At 41.2% G+C, this 24,682-nt stretch overlaps 1 protein-coding gene across 1 annotated transcript in view; it reads right to left on the reverse strand.

Annotated features, from left to right (window-relative positions):
* Positions 1-99: 99 nt before the first annotated feature.
* Positions 100-24,682, reverse strand: part of bin3 (bridging integrator 3) — a 33,180-nt gene continuing 8,597 nt past the window's right edge. Inside the window, exons 3-9 of the mRNA XM_073467039.1 lie at positions 23,393-23,433; positions 16,567-16,628; positions 14,388-14,524; positions 10,075-10,115; positions 5,242-5,383; positions 4,023-4,157; positions 100-1,624 (exon numbers count right to left, since the gene is read on the reverse strand). Of these exons, the coding sequence (XP_073323140.1) occupies positions 1,478-1,624; positions 4,023-4,157; positions 5,242-5,383; positions 10,075-10,115; positions 14,388-14,524; positions 16,567-16,628; positions 23,393-23,433 (705 nt within the window). The 3' untranslated portion in view covers positions 100-1,477. The remainder of the gene's footprint in view (positions 1,625-4,022; positions 4,158-5,241; positions 5,384-10,074; positions 10,116-14,387; positions 14,525-16,566; positions 16,629-23,392; positions 23,434-24,682) is intronic.

Consider the following 24,682-nt stretch of genomic DNA (forward strand, 5'->3'; position numbering starts at 1 on the left):
TCTGCTCAATATGTCCCCCCCCCGATGTTGAAACATAACCTACACCTCTGTAGGCAACAATACAGTAGTATCTGGTTAACAGTGCAGATGTAGACATGGTTGCCGTTATCACAGTTAATTTATTTCATGATTGATTATAAATTGCGATGACAGCTGATGACATTGTCATATCACAGATTGTATTAAGACATTTAAAAGCCTAAATAAAACCAACTCTAATGTTTAAGTATGCACTTAGTTAATAAAAAAAATAAACCACTGCTACAACTTAACTTCATTAACTATTTAGAAAAACACCTTCATTAATACAGTTTTTGACATGTAACTCAAACGGTCTGCGTTGCAGAACACAAAGACAGTCAATCAAACGTGTCTGTCAGAGAATAAATAGACAGATTCTTCTCAAAAATCCCATTTACATGATATAGGAGCAATCAGTGTGTCTACATTACCATCTAGCCCCATTAACCAGTCTGTTCATCATACTGAGGCAGTACCTGATAAAGGTGGAAACAAAGGAGTGCAATGACAGTATGATTTGGTCCAAAATTTAAGAAAGCCAGAAACAAGTGAAAGGACTTCCTCTAGAGTGCCAACAATGTGTGAGCTGCTTTGCAAACAGACTACAACAATAGAACAAATGATGGATGGTGTGAATAAAAGGAAATTATGTGTCATGATCAGTATTAACCACTAGAGGGAGCACCAGCCTTTGTTTTGGACAGCGATTGGACTTCAACGGCTGCCTGAGTGGTCGACCTTTCAACACCGCTGCAAAGGCACAATCCCACTTCACACAAGTTGGTGTTTATGTTACATCCACAGTCGGGACAAAGTAGGCACATTATGCACAGGTGATGTTACCAATTATCATCCTGTTAACCCCAATAAAAAGCCCTCACACAACATGGCACACAGCTCAACTCGGAGATAATTAGCAAAGGCCAAAATACAGAAATACATTTTTCTTGCTGATAACCTGTAGTACATTAATTAACATTCAGTTTGTAGTGTTTATAATTTCAAAGTTGGGTGATAAAAACTGTGTTGCACAGATTGTTGGTAACAAAGTGAATGTGACTAATAAAAACATGTCCTTGCTAATTCCTACTTTAGAAACAAATGCTCATAGACATCTCTGAAACCAAGAAGTGTAACCCTGTTAATTAGTCCTGACGAGAACTGTTTGATTCCTTTACTAAAAAAAACAACATATTGGCTTATAATGATGCACTTGGCTGATGGCTTAATGTGGCATTTCAGCTGCTTTGAGTTGCAGAGAGTCTGAGAATGAAACATGGGAGTGTAGTGCAAGAGGAATGGGGGGGTTGATGAGGCTGCATGGAAACAAGCTGATAATCAGGTTAAGGCCGGCGCTGTCCGTTTGATCTGTGCAAAGGAAGGAGCCTGAAAAGAGTGCAATCCATTCACAGAGCGGCATGAAAGGAGCTCTTCCCGTTTTTGCGGCTTTCCTCCCTCAGTCATCGGCGACAATGGACAGAGCACGCAACTCGCTGAGCTTGGCCTCGGTCTCCCTCTCCCTCTGCTCATCAGTTAACCCTGCCTGGTCGATCTGGTCTGTCAACTCGCTGAAGATCTTGTACATTTCGGTGAAATAGACCACCTGGGGGGCAGGAAGAGAAAAAAGAACAGTGTCTGTGATGGCAGAAAAAAATTAGTCCTGTCATAATAATCTCTGATAAAGACTGGACAGGGTCAATCCACAGATCTTTCTTGAATGCCTCTCAGGAAAAATCCAAACACTGCTCCACTCGCTCAATCTAACCTTGCTTTTACAAACACTAGTCGGAAGTTGCTGGTCTTATACCTCTTCATCCCGGCTAATGAGAAGTGATTCGAGAGGAGAAGAGGGAGCCCACAGATATCAAACAACTCCAACAAAGCCCCCAAAAACCCAGCACTTCAGTGGGTAGTGACCCTGCTTTTCTCTCCCAATCTGAACAAGAGATAGAGAGTGTTCACTGAAAGCTTTCTTGACACTTCCCACCCCTGCTTCTTCCCCTTAGTTCATGAGTCAGGCTCCCTAGAGAGTTGCTTTGATGATTAATAGACTTTAATCACATTACAAGACTCCAGAAGAGTAGGCAGAGAATGAAAGTACTGGGAAATACAACCCCTTGAAACCCACACACATACACACACACACACACACACACACACACACACACACACACACACACACACACACACACACCTCAATATTTATTCATGCGGCGATGCATACGATACCTTGCTCTTAAGGGGGCATTGTTGGCTTCTCTGAAATAGCACATGTGTCCTATTGTAGGCAGACACCAACAAAGATACCAGTGGGAGAAATGCTCACCGACTTGCTAAGGGCCCCAAAAGAATAAGGTCAAGTTGGAAATAAGCTAAGAATCATTCATCTTATATAGAAATAACATTTGTCTCACTATGTCATGAGGAGACTTCACACTGTCAGCCAAAAGGGAAAAAAGTTTCTAAACCACACTGTACAAGCCTCTTTAAGTGCTCAGTCTGAAAGATCTTTGTATGTTTATACCAATATTTGCCACCTAAACCACATGAGTGGGCCATAAGTATCAGGTTACTGCTGTTTGTGGGGGTAAAGCGGATATTTTTTTTCCAAAAAGTGGCTTGTTGACAGGGCCATCGGAAATGCCCATATGACCAGTGATGATAATGTACACCAGATCAGTGTCTGGGTGCCCTCTGCAGCAGAGACACTCTACTATTACAATTAGTCGAGTCACCACGAGGAGTAAACGCAGCCGCACACAACTGTGGCCACCTACGATACAAAAAGGAGCCTTTGGGTAAAGCAGAGCTTTAATTTACATGACTTCTGTCTGGGCATTTTAACATACCATAGTCCCAGCTGCTTGATATTTATACAGGGTGGTTACACTTTGACCTCTTAGCCTACAAAAATGATGAATAATTTAAGTTGCATCCTTAACAATGCGTGACCACTGTTTCAGGAAACAAAGGAAATGAACTGGAAGAAGGACAAAGAAAGTAATCTTTTCTTTTTTCACAATGAACACATGCAGCAGAGAATGCAAAACTGAGAGAAAGAAGACAATGTCTTAATTCATCAACATCTGTACAGGTGGACCCGGTCACGCCAAGTGTCCTACTGACAGTCGCTGGAAAGGACTTGTGCTTGTGAAGCTCAAGGCTCACAACAAAGGCAGCCTTTGTGCCTTTTCCTGCTGCCGCTGGGAGCTGAGCAGCAACAGCGGCTGGGAGAGAAGGGAGTGGAGGATGAAACCGAGCACATGCTGCAAGGCTGGGGATGAGGTCCACCGGTCCTCTGGCCACCCACGTGTGGCTGTGTGTGTGTGTGTGTAAACATGTGTAAATGCTCATTCATGTGCGTGAGCTACATCAATAGAGATAATGTGGACAGAATAAAATAGCACCAGTGTGGCTAATAAGAGCTTTTGTGCCCTGCAAAGTCAGGAAAAATTGAAAAATGAGATTTAATACTAAAAAGGGAAAAGCTCAGATTTGTAGGAATATGTAACGTTGGTTTTAGCCGATTGCTCCATTTGCTAATTTTAACTTCAAAGTACATCATATAACTCCATAATTGTCATTAGGTCTAGGCCTAATCTAGTTTACTAATTAGGAGTGTGCCAGCGACTGTCTCAAAGAGGAAATGACACGGGCAGGCAGGTCTGGGGTGGGGGAGGGGGACACGATGGCGCTAACTTGAGACGCCCAGCTGCTTTAAGAGAAGCTTCAGGTTAGAGGATGACTTGCAGGGCTGCAGTGGAGCCAGACAGATGAGGCCTTCCTGGGCTAAACACAGTAGTGTGGGCCGTCACTGGGGGTTAATCACATTAGGACTGCGTGGAAGGAGACAGACTGCCAGGATTATACACTCCCTTCCATCAGACACTTTATCCACTGTTTAACCAACGCTCAGAGGGTGTAGCAACACACTGTGGGGTGGGTGTGTGCGGCATGCGTGAGCGCCTCATTGTGTGCACATCTCCATGGGGATCTCTAACCTGCGCCCTGATGAGAGCCTCAAAGCTGGGCTGGAAGTAGTCGATGCGGCTGTGGTAGAACTTGGGCATCTCGTCCAGCAGCTGCTTGTTCTTGGCCTCGAAGTCTTCCCTGACCGGTCGGAGCTCCTCTCTGGCCTGGGGTGTGGTGCAAACAAAAGAATGTGTCATCAGCGGTCACTATCAGCTCTAGCTTTACATAACATCCCCCTCATAATAATTTACACATAATCCAACACATTCTTCATGTAGATTACGAGAAAAACAAAACCTGCAAAGAAAAACAAGTTAGTTATAGGATTTTTAGCACTGGAGCCATCTTTAGTGTCCTTTCTTATTGTTCAGAAAGATATTTGCCTAATTCCCACGGAGAAGCAGTGCAAAAAAAAAGAAAAAAAGGCTGTAATCACGACCACAGTGAGGAGGAGTGGGTAATGTGGGCAGACTTGGCTGTGAGTGGACTCCAGCACCACTGATCTGTGTGTGAATGTATTAGTGGGTAGTCTACTGTAGGCATGGAGTTATGGAATGCACAATGAATATGTGTGAGAGGGTGAGAATTTTTATTAAGGGGAAGGGGGGAGTTGCTATATTCAAACTACAACATATTGTTTATCTGCTGCATTATGTTCTGATCATTAGTTAGTTTTCTTTAGACAAGCCAGTAGAAATGGCATATGAGTGTTTTGTCAGGATCATTTCTTAAGTGCGCGGGGATTCAAAGGCCAGGGATGTAGGGGCCTCTTCAAGGCTTTGTTCCCCTGACAGTGCTTTTCTCAATGTGTGTGGGTGGCTCGCCATGTGAGGATGTGTTAGAGGCAATAGCATAGGCAACACTGCAGCGCTATCTGTGAATGTGTGCGCTTCTGTAGTGGCCTCATGGTGTGTGTGTGTGTGTGTGTGTGTGTGTGTGTGTGTGTGTGTGTGTGTGTGTCTACAATTCTCAATTACGTGCCTGTAGATGTGCAGCAGTGCCTGTTTGAAAAGGCACTACTTGAGAGCCTGGTAGCTTGCGTGGGTGAAGGAGCGCACATGTACAGTATGCATGTGCTCAACTATTTTTGTTCATATCCAGTCAGCATTTGTGTCTTTTTCCACTTATTGCACTCTATTCACAATACGTGCAACATGTAAGAGCAAGTGAACTCTGCTCCCCTGCAGATAGAGGGAGCGCTGGAGTGGACCAGCACGTGCAGCGATGCAAGCTTTAAACTCACAGTACCTGATGTAGTTTGACCATAACGGGCCCGGTTTTTTCTTTCTCTTCATACTTTTCCACTTTGGATTGCAGCCGCTTGTAGTCCTGCAGTGCCTGTTCCCGGCGTTTCACTGCCATGTTCAGGCTGGGGAAGACGCCACTGTACCTGCAACAAACACAGGCAACCTTAGACAACTCTGACACAACCAGTAGGGCACTAAAGAAAACACATACAAGCGTGTATGCATGTGAACAAGAAATACTGTCACTCAGACGCAAGAGTACTGAAAAAAAAAAAAAAACAAACCCCCAAAAACAAGGACAAACTAAAGTTAGTGAAATCATTAAAACATCTTTCCCTGCTCTATGAAATTTGTAGACCTGCATTCGGCATCGCATCCTATCTTAATAAAAGTCATTATGAATCAATAAAATCCCTCTCGTCAACATCTTATTGTAGAGGTACTCTCAAACCCCAGAGGACAGCTCTGCATTAAGCCTCCTCTAATCTATTATCTAATTACTGTAGTTCAAAATGGCATGAAACAATCCATTTTGTGACAATTATCATATTCCAAATGAAAATATATTCTTGCAACGAGAATCCTAGTCTTCAGCACTAAAAATAGGAAAACACTCATCTGTAACTTAGCAACAGGAGTCTGAGCTTCATCCTGGGACTTGTTGCACTGGTTTTGTCTCTGATTTTAATGGGAAGCAGGAAAACTGTAAAGAGGAAAAATTCAATCTAATAATATTAAATAAATAAAAAATATATATATGAAAAATTAAAGTTAACAACCCTGAATGAACATCTAAACTACAAGAATTAAAGTATTTTCTACCAACATCATTTCTTTAAACTGAGGTAGTTAGGCTCCATTTTCATTAGTTTTAAAAGACAAAGGATATACAACAAATGTGAATGGGAAATAAGAGAGCAGCATGAGCTCTTATTAAAATCCCAGCAGTCATTAACAAATGAATAGTGAAGTAGACTTAACCAGACGACCATTAAGAAACAAATTGTTTCCATCATGTAAACACAAAGCAGTGACAGTGTTTTTAGTAAGCAGGCCACAGGTGACTGCTACATGTGAGTCAGTATAAAAACAATTGTAATAAAGAGTGAGATATGGCTTTTTTTGAATGATTCATTTAAAGCATTTCATCAGCTGTGTAGGCACACTGCTACAATAGTTTATTATGCGCGCCTCCGCCCTTAGTGTTATTGGCCACAAAATGTGTGGGCTTCATGATTTACGTTCCTCTCCATGCCAACCCCTGCCCTGCTCTGTGCAGCAGATGAGGGAACCACTGAGAACCTGTGGACTGATTGTGAAATCCTAGATTACGGCAGCGCCTGTGCACCTTACCAGAGGGCAGGAGGGAGGGGAGGGGTGGGGAAGTAGAAAGTGATGCGAACTGGCGCTCACTCTCAGACAAGCAGGGATTGTTTACTACAGGAAGTTAAGCAAGGAGTGGTCTTATAGCGTTTGAGTGACATCACGGAGCTCAGCTCAGCCCAGCCCCGCGGCCCACGCTCTACCGCTATTTATAAAATACCACTTTGGCCCAGTTTATGGCAGGGGTGGATGCCGATCCTCAAGTCTACTATCTGTTCCAGTGTACACATACTTGAAGTGCCAAGGGATTATGTAACTGCCCTCTAGGCATGACTGCTCTCCAGCACGATCCTATTGGCTGATGACAACGCAGCAGTTAACCAGCTTTCAGGCTGATCGCGTTTTCAACAGCGCACTTCACCTGACAGCATGGTGTAATTTCCTCATGACACATTGCAGGCCTGCTGTTTGTGCTCTAAAGTGGGACAACACTGGCAGGAACTACTATGTTTCAGCACACTGAGAGACCCAAGGGCCACTGCTCTCCTGACGCTGAAGGAGGAGGAAGAGCTAGACACAAAGCCAATTGCTTCTTAACCCATTCCTGTCCTTTCCATGATGTCTTGCTGTTATATTCAAGCCACTCTGAGGTCAGAAGTTATTGTGACTCAGCTGTGTCAAAGGCTCCCACACATGATATGCACCACTGGCCCTGGTTGAAGGTGACTAAACATAATTTGTAATGATAGTTTGGTTTAAAACCATCCAGGCACTGGACTTTTCCCTCGATGTCCCGGCCTTGGCTGGACAACTACCGGTCAGTTGGCTAGGTCTGCATCTGTGGTCTGCAGTCTTGACTGAATGAGGTCCTATGAGGTTGAGGGCTGCACAGGGGCCAAGGGCACACCACTGTCCATGTGACAGGTCCGGGTGTGGTGAACAGGCTGGATGGAAATAGCATCTGGACCAGAGAGTGTGTTTATGAGCAGCTGCCAATCCACAGACGGGCCAGTCTGACCCGTCAGCCAAGCCCAAGTCTGGTCTAGACACCCTCAGTCTAGCAGGCTAGCTGTCCCTCTTGACTATCACCATCACATAACTCACCACTCACCACTAAAAATATAGCAAAGAGAATTGTTTATGCGCAAATTACCACTTCCAAGAGTGTCAGAGAGGGTTACATCACGTGGCAAGTTTTGTTAAAATATGCTTCCTGTGAATGTAAAATAACCACCACCTGTTGTATAAATGGTTTAAGAGCAGTGGGCCATGGGAACTTGAGTGTGTGACGTACATGCCAGCAGAACCTCTTTTGTCTCAGCAAGAGGAGCAGAGTTTGATCTGCTGCAACATGCCTTGTGTTTTGTTGATCAACAACTCACGCAGCCTGGATACAGGATATACCAGATAAGACGGAGAAAAACAAACAAAAATTCAAACATCCTGGGTACAAAAAAATTAGAACTTCTATTGTGATGATTCTACAACAAAATCAGATCAAATTAAATCCCAGCCCCCCACCCAGAAAAAACTGCTTTAGCCTCAAAGCTAAAGCCAAATAGTCCCGTCAGCTCCAGGCCTCACAACCTGCTCCAGGGGCAGAGTCTTCCTCTGATTGAGAGGGGTGAACGTGGCTTCACCAGTCAGTGCTCAGTTGAGGGCAGAGGTCTCAAAACAGGCTCAACTTCTGTCTCACCCAAAAGAGCAACGGAGCAGTGAGGGCTAGGTTAGCAGGCAGAGATAACACAAATGCCTCAATGCCCACGCACTCCACTCCCCTCGCACAAACACAGTGATGTCATCCTGTGACCCCGCTGAGTGGATGAAATCCTTAGAGAGAGAAACAGACACTGGGGTGGAGGGGGGCTGAGGTAGGGGGGCTGCCTCTATTTTGTTTTTTTTACTGTACATTTTACTACACCAAGTATTAAGGATGGATGCCAAAATTTGAAATAGCAGGCACACACACACACACACACACACACACACACACACACACACACACACACACACACACACACACACACACACACACACACACACACACACACACACACACACACACACACACACACACACACACCATTCAAGGTCTTCCATTAACATTAACATTCTCCTTTTCAACTCTTAATGATGACACAAGATCACCAATAGAGGATTTTAAGATTAAGTGAACAATGAAAAATATTCATTAGTGATGGACTAATGGAATCTTAATGGAAGCTTTAAAGTATAGTAGCTTTTGTGTCTCAGTTTTCTATAGAGCACACTTTGCTATACTAATAACTAATAGTGCTGTGTTTTTAAGGAGGGAAAAAGTTGATAAAGAGGTCGGCTTAGCTTAGCTTCAAAACTTCCTCTGCTCTATTTCAGACTCATGTAAATGCCTAACTTTATGGTCTAAAATACCATCTTTGTAAGACAGCGCCCCCTCCAAAAACGGGGTTGATGTTTGTGTGAGTGTGTGCAGTGTCCTGAGACAGTTCTCCTCCTCAACCAATCATCGGCTCTGGGCCCAGGAAGCTGGGCCCTTTGCCATATTCTGAGCCTGCCCACACGTCCGCCTGCCGCCCACCAGGAAGAGGAAATTAGAACCATTCCATCCTGTCATTGCTCCGCCACCAGAGCACACGAGGAGGAAAGGGCTTAACACACACACACACACACACACACGCACACACGCACACACGCACACACGCACTCACACAGACAGACAGACACTGACCCAACCTTTTCATGTTTTATGGAGAAATCTTTTCACACTGGTTATTTTGAAAAATGAACCAACAGTCACATGGGGTTCAATATAAACTTGCAATAGAAACACATGCACATGCTCTCTCATATGTTTAATCTCCTGGGAGGAGCCAAGAGGAGGAAGCAAAACCTTAACAAGCTCTCCGGAAGACGGGTGGGATAGTCCAACCACTCCCTACAGTACCTCTGCTTTGCATGTGCGTGTGTACAGTATGTGTATGTGTGTGTGCATGTTTGAAAAAGTGAGGCTTAAGGAATGGAATAGCACTCACAGCCTGCACAAATGGGGGCGAGTATTAGGAATGAAAACCAAATAAACTTTCTTCCAGACATTCTACCGCCACAGCAGCACTGCTCACTCCCTAGTTCAGTTTTACAATCTGTATTACTACACTGCAGGCCTTCCTGTGGTCCTGCACTACCACTGTGGGTCAAACAATAAAAATGTTACAGGGCACTGGACTTAATCTGCCCAGTGTCATATGGATTTACCACATCAGGAACATTAAGCCTCAGAAACTGAATTTAACTGCCTTTACAGTACTTTCCTGTGATTTTGTTATACATTTAAATTCACCATATGGACTTACTATAGAAAAATGTACCACTCTACTGCTCCAAACAAATTTTAAACTTATCAGCAAACAACTGTTTGGCCCTTGTATGGTATGAAGAAGACATTTAAGGTTGACCCCTAAAATATAGCAGGAACAAAATAAATTCAAAAGTATGAGAAAACAAGACAGGAACCTACTTTTTCAGAGGATCGATAACAGTCTTCTGGATCTGGTTGACCTGTAATATAAAGAACAACTGTTAACATAAGCAATGAGCACCACTATATCAAGGGAAGCAACATTACAAATTGTTATTCATTGTCAAATTGAGTTACATCTAAACTGAAGTCGGAACAAAATAGCTTCTACATCTCTCATTCATTAGCTGCTAAGTAATGCCACTGCATAAACATCAACATTTGTGTATATTTCAAACAGAGCACTCAAGAAAAAAAAGGCGAGGGGGGGCTTGCAAAGAAACTTTCGTGACGTTGACTCTTTTATTGTACACAAGCCCCGAGGAGAAACCCCTGAATATTCATTGAGCTTGCGATACAAAAGGATGGAACTGTCAGGGGACGGACATGAAAGCAAAACCCAACTGATTTCAAATCCTGTGGAGGGTGGGCTGCCTTACAAGATGAAAGTTCTTTGCAAACAAACATTTTAACAACAATAACAGTTTATATTTTTCCTGCATTCTCCTTCTGGTTGCCAGAACCGACAGGGGAGGGAAGGAGGGGAAGGGGGGTGTTAAATGGAAGTAAACGAACATCTCATCTCGGGGCCTCCAGCCCCGGCACCAAGTCTCATCGACAGAAGTTGGCGCACAATTAATAAAGTTTCCAGCGTCATTTACATTGCAGATTCAAAATGACTGTTACTACTGGATCTTCGAGCGTGACAGGAAGCTAAGTTAACCAGGCGATCGAGTCAAGTGAAGAGTAAATGCTGAAGAAGAATTTTAAAGCAGGGAGATGTGAAGTGACAGCTGCATGAGAACAGTGAGCAGCTCCGCTAATCATATGTTCACTCGCTATTGGAAGGACAGTCAATCACACAACAACAAGGAAGCGAGATCGCAGCTGTGCTTTGTAAAAATGCCCTGACCATCTATGAGAACATACAGCAACACTCACTGCTTCACACCGGCACATTTCCAAGTACAAAATGGTTGATTGTGGTTTGAGGGAAAACAGAGAACCAATAACAAATAAGTACATGGGAATTCACATTTTCTTTGTTTTACATATTCACACCATCCCCCCCCTCCCGGACTTGAGCTGCGCCGCTGCTTCTAAGGTGAGAGCATGCAGCGAGGAGGGAGAACAACAGCGGCAGATTTGCTTAAGCATGCTGGTGCCCTCTACCCTCTGCCCCTTCCCACAGAGAGGGGGGGCAGAGCTATTCCTTGGAGGCCCTGCAGAGCCTGAGGCCGACGCTCAAGCAGTAGTCTCCATCAGTGAGTCACGGGGCAGAGGCCATCCTGGCACACAGGCCTCCCAAAAATACACACAGATCGCAGAGGAAATCAATATCCCTCCAAACGGAGCATCCTCTACTGCGCTGCCGCCATCTACACTGGGGCTCAGCTTCGGCAGCAGTGTGCCGGCGGGGCTGTGCGCCCTCCTCAGCCCCAGAAATAAACACACAGACCTGGGCCACTGCTGCCTTCATTATCGCTGCACGTTTTATCTGCTGGCTCTCTCACTTGCGGGCCCTGAGGCAGAACATCTCGTCTCAACACGGAGAAGAGCAAAGGGTGGATGCTTTTGTGTCTGTTTTGCTGGAGCAATAGGGTTTGCTGTTGTTGCCGTCAGAATCAACAGTCAGCTTGAAGGGAGAAGCTCGAGTAGTGTTCGAGTGAGCTGTGCTAGATTTTAAACACCTAGCAAACCTGAGGTGATGTTCCACATAGCAGACTGACCAAAAAGTGCTCACAATCACTATTTTGCCTTTAGCTCACTTGAAGCCACTCTACAAAAAAGAAGCCACACAGCCCTGCCCAAACCTGGAACTGAACATCGTGTTAAGGCGAGGATTTTTATTTAGTAAGACTGAAAGAAGTGCAGAGAAAATCAGGTGTGACCTAGCTGTCAAAATCCACTCTGGATGAAAGTGTGTTTAAAAAAGAACACAACCACGTCAATACAGTATGTGACTGTTGTCCTCCACATGTGAAAAACTGCGCTGCCTAGCTGAATCACTGTCAAACACATCCCAGTCACACAGCCAAACAGGAAAACTACACATGGAGCCAGAAAATAGAATCACAACTATAGATAAACAGTTCCTTTTGCTACCAGAGACTGCTTCAAGTGTGAAAACACAAATCACATAAAAAAATGACAGATGACTGAGTTGATTAAGGTGCCGAGGAGAAGCTTAAGCAGGATCAAGTGATGGCCTGAACTCCAAGATTACAATTTTAGCCAGGAGACAAAAGGTAAACAGGGAAACTTTGATGCTGTAACAGTCTCCAAATCTGATATTGTATAAAATCAGATGAACGTAGAAGTTACTATATAGTGAAAACAGTCTAACTGGCAGGAGTGCTCTCCTGGGCACTCGACCAAGCCAAGTCCTGGAACATACGCACCCCGGGTCACAAACCCACACGCTCCGTCCAACCCACATTCTACTTTGTCTAGTCACTCAAAATTGCTCCTGTAAAATTTGATGAGCTGTGAGCACAGCCAGTCTGAAAGACTGGTATGTCAAAGCTGAAGAAGAAAATACAGAAAGAGAAGTGACGACCATAGAATAGTTGCTTAAACTCCACCTTACACGTTTAGCATATTCTATATTTAAGAAAATAATTTTCTTCTCATCTGTGTGACAGTTAAGTCACTTTTATAACCAAGGAGAAAGGGCGTTTTGACATGACGAAAATACAAATGTATTTCACAACTTAGATTGATATTATATGCTACTTATATTAACAATACATTTCCTTTGATGCAGTTAGTTTTAATGCTAAGAGGACATTTTATGAGAGTTTTTTGGGTTGCAGAATGGACTGGACCGCTTCACTCACATTTCTTGGGAAAAAAGTTTTGGTTTGATCTTCTACAGAGACCAGAGTCCAGTTCATGAGATTTCGCAGAAAATACAAATCATGTCCGCTTATATGTACAAATCCAGATGGTGTGCTACTCCCGAGATACTGAACTACAATCTAACCATGGAGTAAAAGAAAAAAAATGACTTTTTAAGAAAGGTATTCATTTTTCTTCACCTTGTGAGATCATAGTTGCGTGAAAGGTTTTGAAATCATTCTGATACACAGCTAAATGTGAAAAGAAAGGGGAATATTTTTATGGCAACAAATGTGAAAAGCACAGAACACCTAACAGCAGGGCAATGAGTCAAGAAAACACAGATGGAAAAAAGTCAATCGGTATATGCCTTAGTGTGATCTCCTGTGTTCTCCTGTATTTTTTCCTCTTTAAAAGTCTACCCTTCACAGTGTAGTGCCTTGAGGATGCACACATGCGGTGCCACTATGATTCACATTATAACTACCTTTGGCGATGATTCTAATCAAAAACCTGAAGTGCAACCGGCAAATAATCTGAAAAGGCCTGACAGCCAAGAAGAGATCTTCACAGCTGTGAAGCAAGCGAGCGAGGCAAGAGTATGCTGTATTGTTTACAGTTCTGGAAAGAAATATCTGCCCATCTACAGTTGCCCCTTGGGACAAAACATACAAGAGTAAAAAGCACAAAGATTACGAGAAACGCACTCCAAATCCACAAGTACTCTAAACATCAAGATACAAACACAAACTGTGCAACAAGACTGGAAACATAGGTGGACAATGTTTTAGCCACACTAGCTACTAAGCTCTATGGATGGTAGCGCCAGTTTGGGTCTGTCTGCAGGAGGGATTTGAGATATTAACTATTAAGTATTATTATTTCCAGCTGATTAAAGTTGCTCGAAGTTGCATGAAGGAGGAAAAAAACTTTTCGCTGTAACCTTTATAGACAATAAGAGGTGTGGTGAACTATTGATGTAAAAAACAATGTTGAACTGCCAAATTTTTGTTTCAATAAGCTCACTACACAAGCTGCGAATAGAGTTACTTCTGCGAATTTCGTGGTGGGACATATTTTCCTGTTGAGGAAAGGCCTTTCCATTGTACGAGTTATTTTAGACACCAGTGAGTCACAAATGCATCAATTTTCACAGCTGATAACCAGTAGCTTGAGCTTATAGAGGATGATGCCACAGATGCTTTTCAAAAACAGCAGAAGGAAAGACATACGGATAGTTTTTAGTCCACCGGCTGCACAATATTGACAAATATGAAAACATGCATTTTCAACAAAAACTCGTTTAATTTCCTACTTTGTATGTCTGAGGAAAGACATTTCCCCCGATACCAATCTGATGGTATCAGTGCCAATGGCAAGTGCCAAGAAAACAAAGCAGAGAAAGACAGCATAAGAGTGAGATAAACACATTCAAAATTCAAAGTGTGAAGGGCTGTGGGATTAAGTCTGACCTTCTCCTGGTTGAATGCGTCCATCCTTCTCATGGATGTATCTAAAGCAGTCATGGACTCCAGGAAGGCCTGGTCCTGCTCACACAGTGGGTTACTCAGCAGGTCTGCAGAGATCTTCACTGCTGCTTTGGACATGGCTGACAGAAACACACACAAAGCAAAAGATACTGTTAAAAAGCAAACAATCATGTAGATTACAGCCTAAACAAATGATGATGATGTCATAATTAGGGCTGTAACAAAGGATTATTTTCATTGCTGATTAATATGTTGATTATTTTCTCAATCAACCAATATATTGTTTGGTCTATAAAATGTCATAAAATAGTTAAAATGTCAACAGTGAGGGAACAGAACAAAGTACATTTACTCAAGTACTATACTTAAGTACAAGTTTGAATATTTCAGAGCCAAATTAGTGCATTTTTATATACATTTATTGTATCAGCAATCAGAAAAAAAAAATTAAAAAAATATTAACATCAGATCTGTTAATTGTTGTAAAGTATGAATTTTGGGTACTTTTTACAACACTGAAGGTTAAACATTTAAGAAGTTAGAATCATAGAATTTGATTTCTTTTTCTTAAAAAAAATGACTTAAACTGATTAATCGAATATAAAAAAAGTTGGCAAATAATTCAATAGTTGACAACTCATCGATTCATAGTAGCAGCTCTCGCCCTCATGTACACAAAAAACTAAAATTTAAATCATGGGTGCATTTTGTGGATTACACTAAGGCTTGAAGCGTTTCATCAGTGTATTCTCAAAAGTAAGCTTTTGGGAAAGAACTAAAGAACAAAAGTAGAATGGCACAGTGCTGAGGGTCGCTGGGGCTGGCTGCCTTGTTAAATATTCACCAGAGCACCGAGAATCTTTGCAATGTTTCTATACTGACAGCACCAATTACTGTTAATCTGCACTCATGCCACTTTGTTTAGACACAGAGCACATATCAGATTATGGCTTCACAGTCAGAGTAAATGAGCTTCACTGAGGAGACACATGCTGACAGGAGAGGCTGTGGTGAAAATGGGCTTCATGGAGATCTGGAACAGTCTTTTCACACCACCTTGGGATTCTCTCGAGAACAATTTTCGACCAATCAATTATTGCGGTGTGGCATTTCTGCATGTCTTTCCATTTGACAAGTAACAAATTGCTTGATTTGACATTGTCTGATATAACTGAGAGACATGTTGATTATAGGGTCATGAAAATCAAAAGGTGACATTAGGGGACATGTGGGTAGTGATTTAATTACTTGTCTTAGTAGTGTGCAAATAAGTGAAGTCCGTTGTAATAACTTGGGGCTGCATCAAGATGAACCATTTGTCAGTATGAAAAGCACAGTTATCCCTGCCTCTTTCTTTGCCTTCTGTTACTTAGCCTAATTGAAATTGTGAACTGGTGCGGCCCTTAAAAGATATTAACGTTTCTCCCCAGCTAATTGGCAGTGAGTTCAATAGAATTCTGCCTATCACCACCCTTGACTTGATAAATGATGGTCGATATAGAAAGCAGTGTATTAAATGCAGTGCTGACATGCGGAGTAGGTCCAGTTCTTTGTTTAGTAGCAGTTGGTGGAGACGGGACCTGTGCAACAGATGGAATCCATTAACGATAATGAGGGCCTGACAGCTATGACACTTTGATGATGCAGACATCCATATTCCAGAGCACAAAGGAGAGGAAATGAAGAAGCCTCTCACTCCTCCATCCGTCCCCGCTCCTCCACCCCCACAACTAACTACTTACCACAGGCCATGTCTACTCCTGCTTCCCAAATACACAACTCCAAAACCAACAAATAAGCAAATAAAAAGTAGAGTAAACACGGTTTCTGTGGCCGACAAATGCATGAATAAATGAGGGCAGAGATGGTAGACAAATTGAGCCCTAACTGAACAGTGCATTAAAAGATACTTTCATGAATCCAACACATACGCGCACTATAATTGGATAGAAAAACCTATATAAGATTAAGGTGAAGGCTCGCACTCTCTTGTCTCATTTGTCAAGTCGCTCGGAGAGCTGACGCACCAACAAACAAACCAAGAAAACCAAATGTCTTTCTAGCCCTGAAAAACCTGCCAAGCAACATCAAGTATGTTGGTGAACAAGTGGAGATCAATGGCGCAGCCGGCGGGAACACACAGGTTTGTGGCAGAACACACCTAAATCAGCCTCAGTACTTTTCTTCATGTCCTTGTGAAGCTTTTTCGTCTGATCCTCCAGCCTGTGAGACAAGACGAAGAATGATTATCAGCCAGATTCTGGTCTAGTAACACAGTCGAGCATCACTAACACTGAAAGCAATGGGAAATATGGGCTAAAATGTAGTATTAGTATTAGTCAGAAACAGAACAGGAAAAATGTCAAAAGTAACAAAAACAATCCCATCCCATCACTTGCATCGTAATTAATTTACATAGAATTCAAAACATTTTCCGACCAATAAAATGTTGATATGGACAAAATAATATCCAAACCAAAAACCTACAAAAAGGAAATGAGCATATAAAAAATATGGTTTAAGAAGGAATTACACATTTCATTGATTCCACATTCCAAAATGTTATTATAACATCCGTTAGCTAATTAATAATACCGGGAATCCTTCTTCTTACTGTCAACTACATTTGCACTCAAAAGCATTAACATCTTCCATCATTCCACTGCACATATTCCATTGATGGGTGTTAAAAATGGCAATTACCAGACTATGGAGGCTGAAAACACATGCCATTCATTATATCAATTAAGCCAAACGAGGGGTTTAGAATCTCCCCTGAGACTGCTGTCATATCACTTCTCCTGGTTTGATGAAAAAAGGAACGTGGTGGGGTTTCATTTCCATCTTTGCTTTGAGGGATTATATTAACAAGGAAGACAATAGCTGTGTAATCCCATAGTACTTCTGGTGGGGGCACTATGGCCACTGGCCACAAGATTTAAAGGGACTAGTAACACATGTGTGGTGATGCAAACCAAAAATGGCAGTCAGTTGCCTTCAAATACAGGGTTCAGAGGCTGAGAAACAAACAAATGGTGGGTTGCTCTAGCAAACCCACAGGTGCATGAATCAAACAGGAATGTGACTGGCTCTCTGATGCTTTACTAGCTGTTTAAACTGTTCAACTAAAGGAGTAGGAAAGAAATAATGAACCTCAAAATTATTATCATTTTTATTATGATTTACTTATCAGTGAAAATTTTAATACACCAGAAGGACACACACAGCTCCATTTCATAAACCAGAACACTAGTAAAAGAACGGTAAAGGAAATGTTCAACTCCAAAAAGGGCAACATACAGTGTTAGAATAATTATACCAAACAGCTTGTGTAGTATAATCCCAAGAGTTTTGGAACTAAATAACTTCTTAGTTAAATACAGTCATTTTATAAACATCTAAATTCATATACAGGTATGGCTGTATGGAACAGTTCAAACTTTTGAAGCTTCACCCTTAAAGTTGAAATTCAAATTCTAAATCAAAATTCAAAAGCAGCGCACATTTGTTTTTTTACATTATATTTCATTCTGTTTAAACTCTGCACAGTTGCTGATAAAGAGGAGGCTACACTAATATTCTTAGTATTATCAATTTGTAGAATTAGAATCCAGTGGTGGCTGCGCAGTATTGTTAATGACTCATGTTAACCAAACACTTCCAATAATTAAGTCCAAAAGTCTAAATCATTTGTCAAAAGATGGATTAACAACATTTTTTTAATCAAACAAAAATTCTGCTTCAATGCATATTTGTTGGTGTTTAGCTTTTACCAAAAAACAAAAAACCTTTTCACGATGCTCACAAAAATGCATGCAAACGGTGACACTCATTTGTATTAATGGGGTGGTCTAGCAGCAATCTAACAGCAACATAAATTACATTATATAACCACAATCTCTATTTCAGTTTTAATCCGATAAAGTACTCTATTCAAATTTAAGATTTTGTTTGAGGATTCATTTTTTAGGGTCATAAAATATGACGACAGACATTTGAAGCTTATCTGAAACCTGAACAGAAGCTTCAAATGTAAAAAGAGGACATTCAGTACAGCCCTACACACAGTACAATCATAATAGCAAAACCCTAACAGTTTGTGGTATTAGCCCATGTCAGATTGCATTTGTATCAAAACAGCTTTGATTTTAGACTGTGGTCTGTTATTGCAATTTAATCATTTACACCTGCATTTGTTGCCCTGACAAAGGGCTACTAAACTTTGAGGATGCAGGGTCTAAGGCTAACTAAACACCATTAATTATTTCCTATCATAACTTGTCCTCTACATGCTTTTGTTTGTCTTGACGTGCTTTTAAGATTTTGCGCTCAATCACCACGGACCAGATGGAGGTTGTTCCAAAAATGTCATTTGCAGTAAATGATGCAACTTCATCTTGTATTGTTCACACCACGGGAAAAAAAACATTCTGTCAGAACAATCTCCACAGTAACTTTGTGTATTCTCTCACCAATTAGATGTAACTGGGTCTCATAAGCCATATAAGCCTTCGTCTAAAGTCATTAAAATATACTCTTACATTCCAGATATTTATTTCTAACTGCACCAACCATACTCACATTACAATCAATATTATTAGCAATAATTCAGGCAGGATCTAATCAGTGTCTAATAAGAACACATCTTCCTATTTCCATAACATAGATTGCCAAGTAAATACATTTTCAGCATGCATGTAAACCAGGAAAATGAATGTTGAAGAAGTGTTCAGCTCACTGTGTACGTATCATATGACAATCCTGTCTTGACTCATACCTGCAACTAGAGAAAAGCTTCTGACGTTGTTAAAAACATCTGGGAATACTCGTATGTGATCAGTTTTATCATTTCTGTCTTTGCAGCGAGTAGAAGCAGTTGAGAATTCAGACACCACAGCAAGACTTGAATGCAATTCTGAAAGCCAGTGGAGTCAATGAAGGGCAACGCGTAAAACAAACTAAAACTAAAATAGTCTTGTAAATTGGCTGACACAGTTAACACTTGAGAGTAATGAAAGGAGACAAATATGAGATGAGGAAATTAACAGTATAACAGTAAAACTCTGCCAATCATGGAGATTGCAGTACAGGATAGTGGGTGAAAGCATCTCACTATGTAAACAAACTAGCATTCACCGAGACCAGTGCCTGTTTGTGCATGTGAAACTTATGTTCCAGATAGTACCTCCTACTTTAAAATGTGTTGCACAATGTTGTTGCATCTTCTCTGCTCTGTCAGCACTGACAGTGAGAGAGCCATTCTGGATGAGTGCCAGGTGAGCCTGGAGTCGCTTTCCAAAAGGTGCTAATAGAGCGGCCTAGTGGAACAGCTGCTGCTCCTTGCTCCAGTGCCCAAACGTGGGGCCTGGACAGCCACAATCATCGAGCCACATCGCCTATTGAAAACTTGACGGACAGCATTTTATATGCCTCTCTCACATAACCCCTTTGTATGACACTTGAAAAGGAACAGGCATTAGACCATGTTTGACCATTCACACCTTTTGGGTAAATACCTGGTCATTGCATTCACACAAAAACCAGGTCAGGCACTGTAGTTCCATCTATTTACTATCTAGAGATGTCAAGTTTGAGTAGATTAAATCTGACTACTGATGTATCTACACTAGAAATCCAACCTGCATCGAGCAGAATAATTCATGCCAAATGCCATTTTCTTACAACATCTTGGTCTTGAAAAGTTGAGACCCCCAAAAGGTTCACATCAATCCATGATGCCACACATAATAAAACATGCTAAAAGTAGTCATGGCGTGGATTTAAGACAGAATGAACGATAGAAAACCCTAAAATAAATAGCCATTAGAATAAAATTATTTTAAAAACTAAATGAAAAAACAGGCACTGCTTTTAAAGCATCTGTGCAAATGTTGCTATGAAAAAAGGTAAATAAAGTGATGGTAAATGCTAAATACAGTGAGCCTGTCATGTGTTAATTGCATGTTTTTGTTTTGTTATGTGCTTGTGTGTGTGTCCAACTTTTGATGTACAGTAGGGATGCGCCATTTCTGGGCCAATACTGATAAAAAAAAATGCAGACAGCAGACGTTGATACTTTTGTTGTTGTTGTTCTTTATGAAACTAGTTGGAAATTAAGCTTCAGCAACTCACTTCAATGCTGTGGCCTGCTTAGGGGAGGTTACACAGAAAAAAGTGGGACATTCCTGGAATGGCACTCGGTAGAGCGCATACCTTCACCAAGGCCCCTTTAATTCAATCAGGCCAATATTCAAACCCTCTAGATCTGGAGTTTGTATTAGGATCTGCATCAAATTATCTTTGAAAGAGCACAAATTTGATCATACAAACGTATGAAACAACCTCAAATTTAAAATTCTTTCACATGAAAAATAATCTCTTTTTATAACACAACTTTTTCAAAAGCCTTTTCGCCTGACATACAACTATCTTCTCAACGATAAGAACTTTTCAGTACTTACAAGCCCTACAAACTGATGGCAGTGATATCACGAGCCAGTACCTCAAGAATGTGCCAGTGCAATTAATGTGAATCATCAGATAAACATCGGCTGCTGCCATTGGTAAATGTCATGTTATTTGCTTCAGGCTAATAGCAGTCAACAAGGTGAATACTGGCAGATATTTCTTCTATATCTTCTATCGATATTTGGACTATTTATTTTTGCATCCTCAGTGTACAGTAAATGTTATGTGTATGTATAAGTGACACCTTTTTTACATTTATTTTCAAATGTGCTAAGTCGAGCTCACTACATATTTCAGTTATATTCATTTCAATAACAAACTTAGGGGCCCCTAACAAAAAGGCAGGCTGATGCGTATGTGGCAATTAAGCTTAATTTACATTTAATATTATCAATCCCACAAAGTGATAAACCAAAAATGATCTTTTGTCAGACAACAGAGTGCAAAAACAGTAACCACGGTGAAGCCTACCAAGTATATGTAGGTCACGGATGCACCACGATGTGTTGATATGGATCTCTAGGGTGGAGAACCTGAATGTCTGTACATGCCTGCTGCTCTGACTCATCTATAAGGTCTATTGGCACCACACCTTCCTGATAATGGGTCCTCCTACTCAACAAAACCTGAGAGGAAAATGGTGCTCCCACTCATTCTGCGGGGCCCTCAGGGAGTTTCTCTAACCTCAGCCTCACAGTAAGGGAAGGCCCGCATGTACTGAGCTCTCAGGTCTTGGGTGCTCTGAACTCCTCTCTACTTTGTTTCATAGAAACACTGGTATCATGTTTGTCAATTCAAAGTAGGCTGCTTAAATAATATCTATGAATAGGTTATAGTTTCACTTTTATGTTTAGGCTTTTCATTTTATTTAAAAACTTACATACATCCACATTTTTCTAGATTAAACACTGAACACTAATAATGCGATTACAGGGAACTGCCTGAGATTATAACTCATAGCTTGAATGTATGATAATCAAAGGTTGAGAGGAAGTCTAACAAAAAGTTAACTCTCTCACAATTTCTAATTTCAGACTCCACCATAGCTCAAACGTGGGTCCTTTCACAGTTCAATGTTGAGAAAAAAAAGTGACCAAACACAGCAGGGATTGGCAGATTGTGAGGAACAAAGAAACTGTATGTACAATGGGCACGTGTTAAGTGTTAGTTTCTCAGAGTGCTTTGTAGACACGTAAAATCAAAGTACCTACATGTTCCGTAAAATTACACAAAAAGTATATGACACAGTCTTGAAGTGTTGTCAGATTTCGAACTTCTTCATTGCATTGTGGATGATACATACTAGTTCTATCAACAGTACAGCTTCAGTTCTTTCTAAATGAATGCAAGGGGGAATTCCCTCATACATACACAGTGGGTGTTACAATGCAACAGATAGTAGATCATCATAGTAAAAGCTATAGAAAGCTATAATGCTGTAACTTGTTAGTTGTAAGTTGAAAATGAAATGTTGATGATGTCTTTTTACAACATGCCTTTTTTGACCAAGATAATCAGATTGTTTTTTTATATTTACAAAAGGACATCTCTGACAGATGACTGGGTTTAAGAACTTGAACAGCACTTTAAGATGTATTATTTGGGCACAGAAATCAAAGGTACCAAAAGACTGCAATTTTAAAAAAGCATGGACCTCAGACACACTACAATACACAGAATCAAACTCTCCAAAAGGGTGTGAACACCCCACAGCAAAAACCTCTTTGATTGTTTAAACCTAAAGGTCCTAAATGCTAAATGGGGCCCCACTAGTGATCACAGTTCAGGACCAGCATGTTGGACCAAAACAAACTGGCATGTTGGCCACACCTCCCCTTTTCCCCCATGCGTCCTGCCCTCTCTACCTCCGCCGTTCTCAGCAGCACATAGGAAGGAAGAGAGTTACCCTTTTGTGGACCATGTCAAGTGACGATGTAAGTACATTAAGCAAGCAAGAGGATGTACATATTGGCTATTATTTGCTTCAGTAACAAGCAGAGTTGGGAACGAGAGGGAGGCACCGGCAGGCAGAGAGTCATGGCACATTGAGTGTATGTGTATGTGTGTTCTGACTTATGCCACTTTTGGGGACAAACACCAGAGTCAAGACTGCATTTGAATGAAAATACTTAGTAGCCCAAGTCTGTGGTTTTCCCATGGAAGTCCACGGTTTTCCCGCGGACTTGGACTACTCTTGAAGTGTTCATGGTTAGGTAGGCCTATTTTCATGCAAATGCGGTCTTGACTCTGATGTTTGTCTCCAAAAGTGGCATAACACACACACAAACCCAGCTTGCTGTGTCTATAAAAGGGGCGGTCCAACGGATCCGAAGGGAGGCGGCTCACACGCACTAACATGCATGTGCGGCCAGACCGGAGAGACCTGTGACGTCACTCTCTGCTCAGGCTGTCTTTACTCCATTATATCTTTAAATAGCAAATAGTTCTTTCCTGACATCTAGTCAGGCTGAATGTTGTGTATTGGACCTTTAATACAGACTTTCAAAATGTAAACTTACTTTTGGAGCTTGTCATATTCTCGCTCGAAGTCTCTCTCAACCTATAAAAGAACAGATTTCATGTCAAATTCTGTCATTCCATTGTTTAAAATGTATTTGAGGACAAAATTCGTTTTACATCATTTTCACATCATCCAAAGAAGTTCAGGCAAATTAGACTGACAACAATGTAAAACATACAAGCAAAAACCAATGAATGATGAATGACAAAAGTTGTTGTGGTCTCAAGGCTTGTGATAGCACTCAACCATGCAAAGGCTTACTCCTTTACCCCAATAGTTTCTGCCATGTACTTTCTGAAAAACAGAGACTTTTGGGGGGTCACAGACTTCATTCTTAGTTTCGTAACTCCACTAGGTTTCAGTGGAAATGCAGGTAAAATACTTTGAAGTGCATCAAGTTCCCAGGGTCATCAAGGGCCAAAACAGTTTGTCCAACCATGTCTCTAAAATATGCCAAGCAGGTTACAGAGGCAGCATGTGTTCCTGTCTTGTGGTTCTGTGGGCTCCTGGATTTAAACACAGTGGCCAAAACAACGAGGAAGGCAGCTGACACTTTGTCGCTAGTGGATCATCTAACTGGGCTGCCTCTAACCCACTCCATCCTGGTTTTTGCCCAGGATGGCACAGGAAGCTAGAAACCCAGTCTGACAGTGACTGCCGGGCCACAGACCCATTACACTGGAAGTGGTTTTGTCCAGCAAGAAGAACACCCACTGACTGTCACTTCAAGGTAACCACTTCTGCCCCCCTACATGTCTCAGACAAATTGGCATCCAATCAGTCTTTAGGGTGAGGCACTCTGATGACATTATTTAGACTACTTGTCATGTTGTATATACAGTACCATTTGTAAAGGTTTTTCATTTTTGTATTTTTACAAATACTGCCCTAAAACAGGCTTTAATTTATTCATTTACATAGATTTAATGTTTTGTTTTTTTATACTAAAGCTGCAATAATTAATTGATTAGTTGTCAACTATTAAATTAATCCCCAACTATTTAGAAAATAGATTAATCTGTTTAAGTCATTTTTTTAACAGAAAAAAGTTAAAATTCTATTGCAGCTTCCTGAAAAGAACATATTTTCAGTTTTGTTTTTTTGTTTTTTACTCCTCTATGACAGTGAACTAAATACCTTTGCATTTTTGACAAATCAAGATATTTGAGGACGTCATCTTAGGCTTTGGATGACATTGATCAACATTTTTAAGCATTTTCTGACATTTTATAGACCAAAGAACTAATCAATTAAATGAGAAAATTTGGCGATATGGCTTAAAAATAAT

Source organism: Pagrus major, chromosome 5, assembly GCF_040436345.1.
Source record: "Pagrus major chromosome 5, Pma_NU_1.0".
Taxonomy (NCBI): Eukaryota; Metazoa; Chordata; class Actinopteri; order Spariformes; family Sparidae; genus Pagrus; species Pagrus major.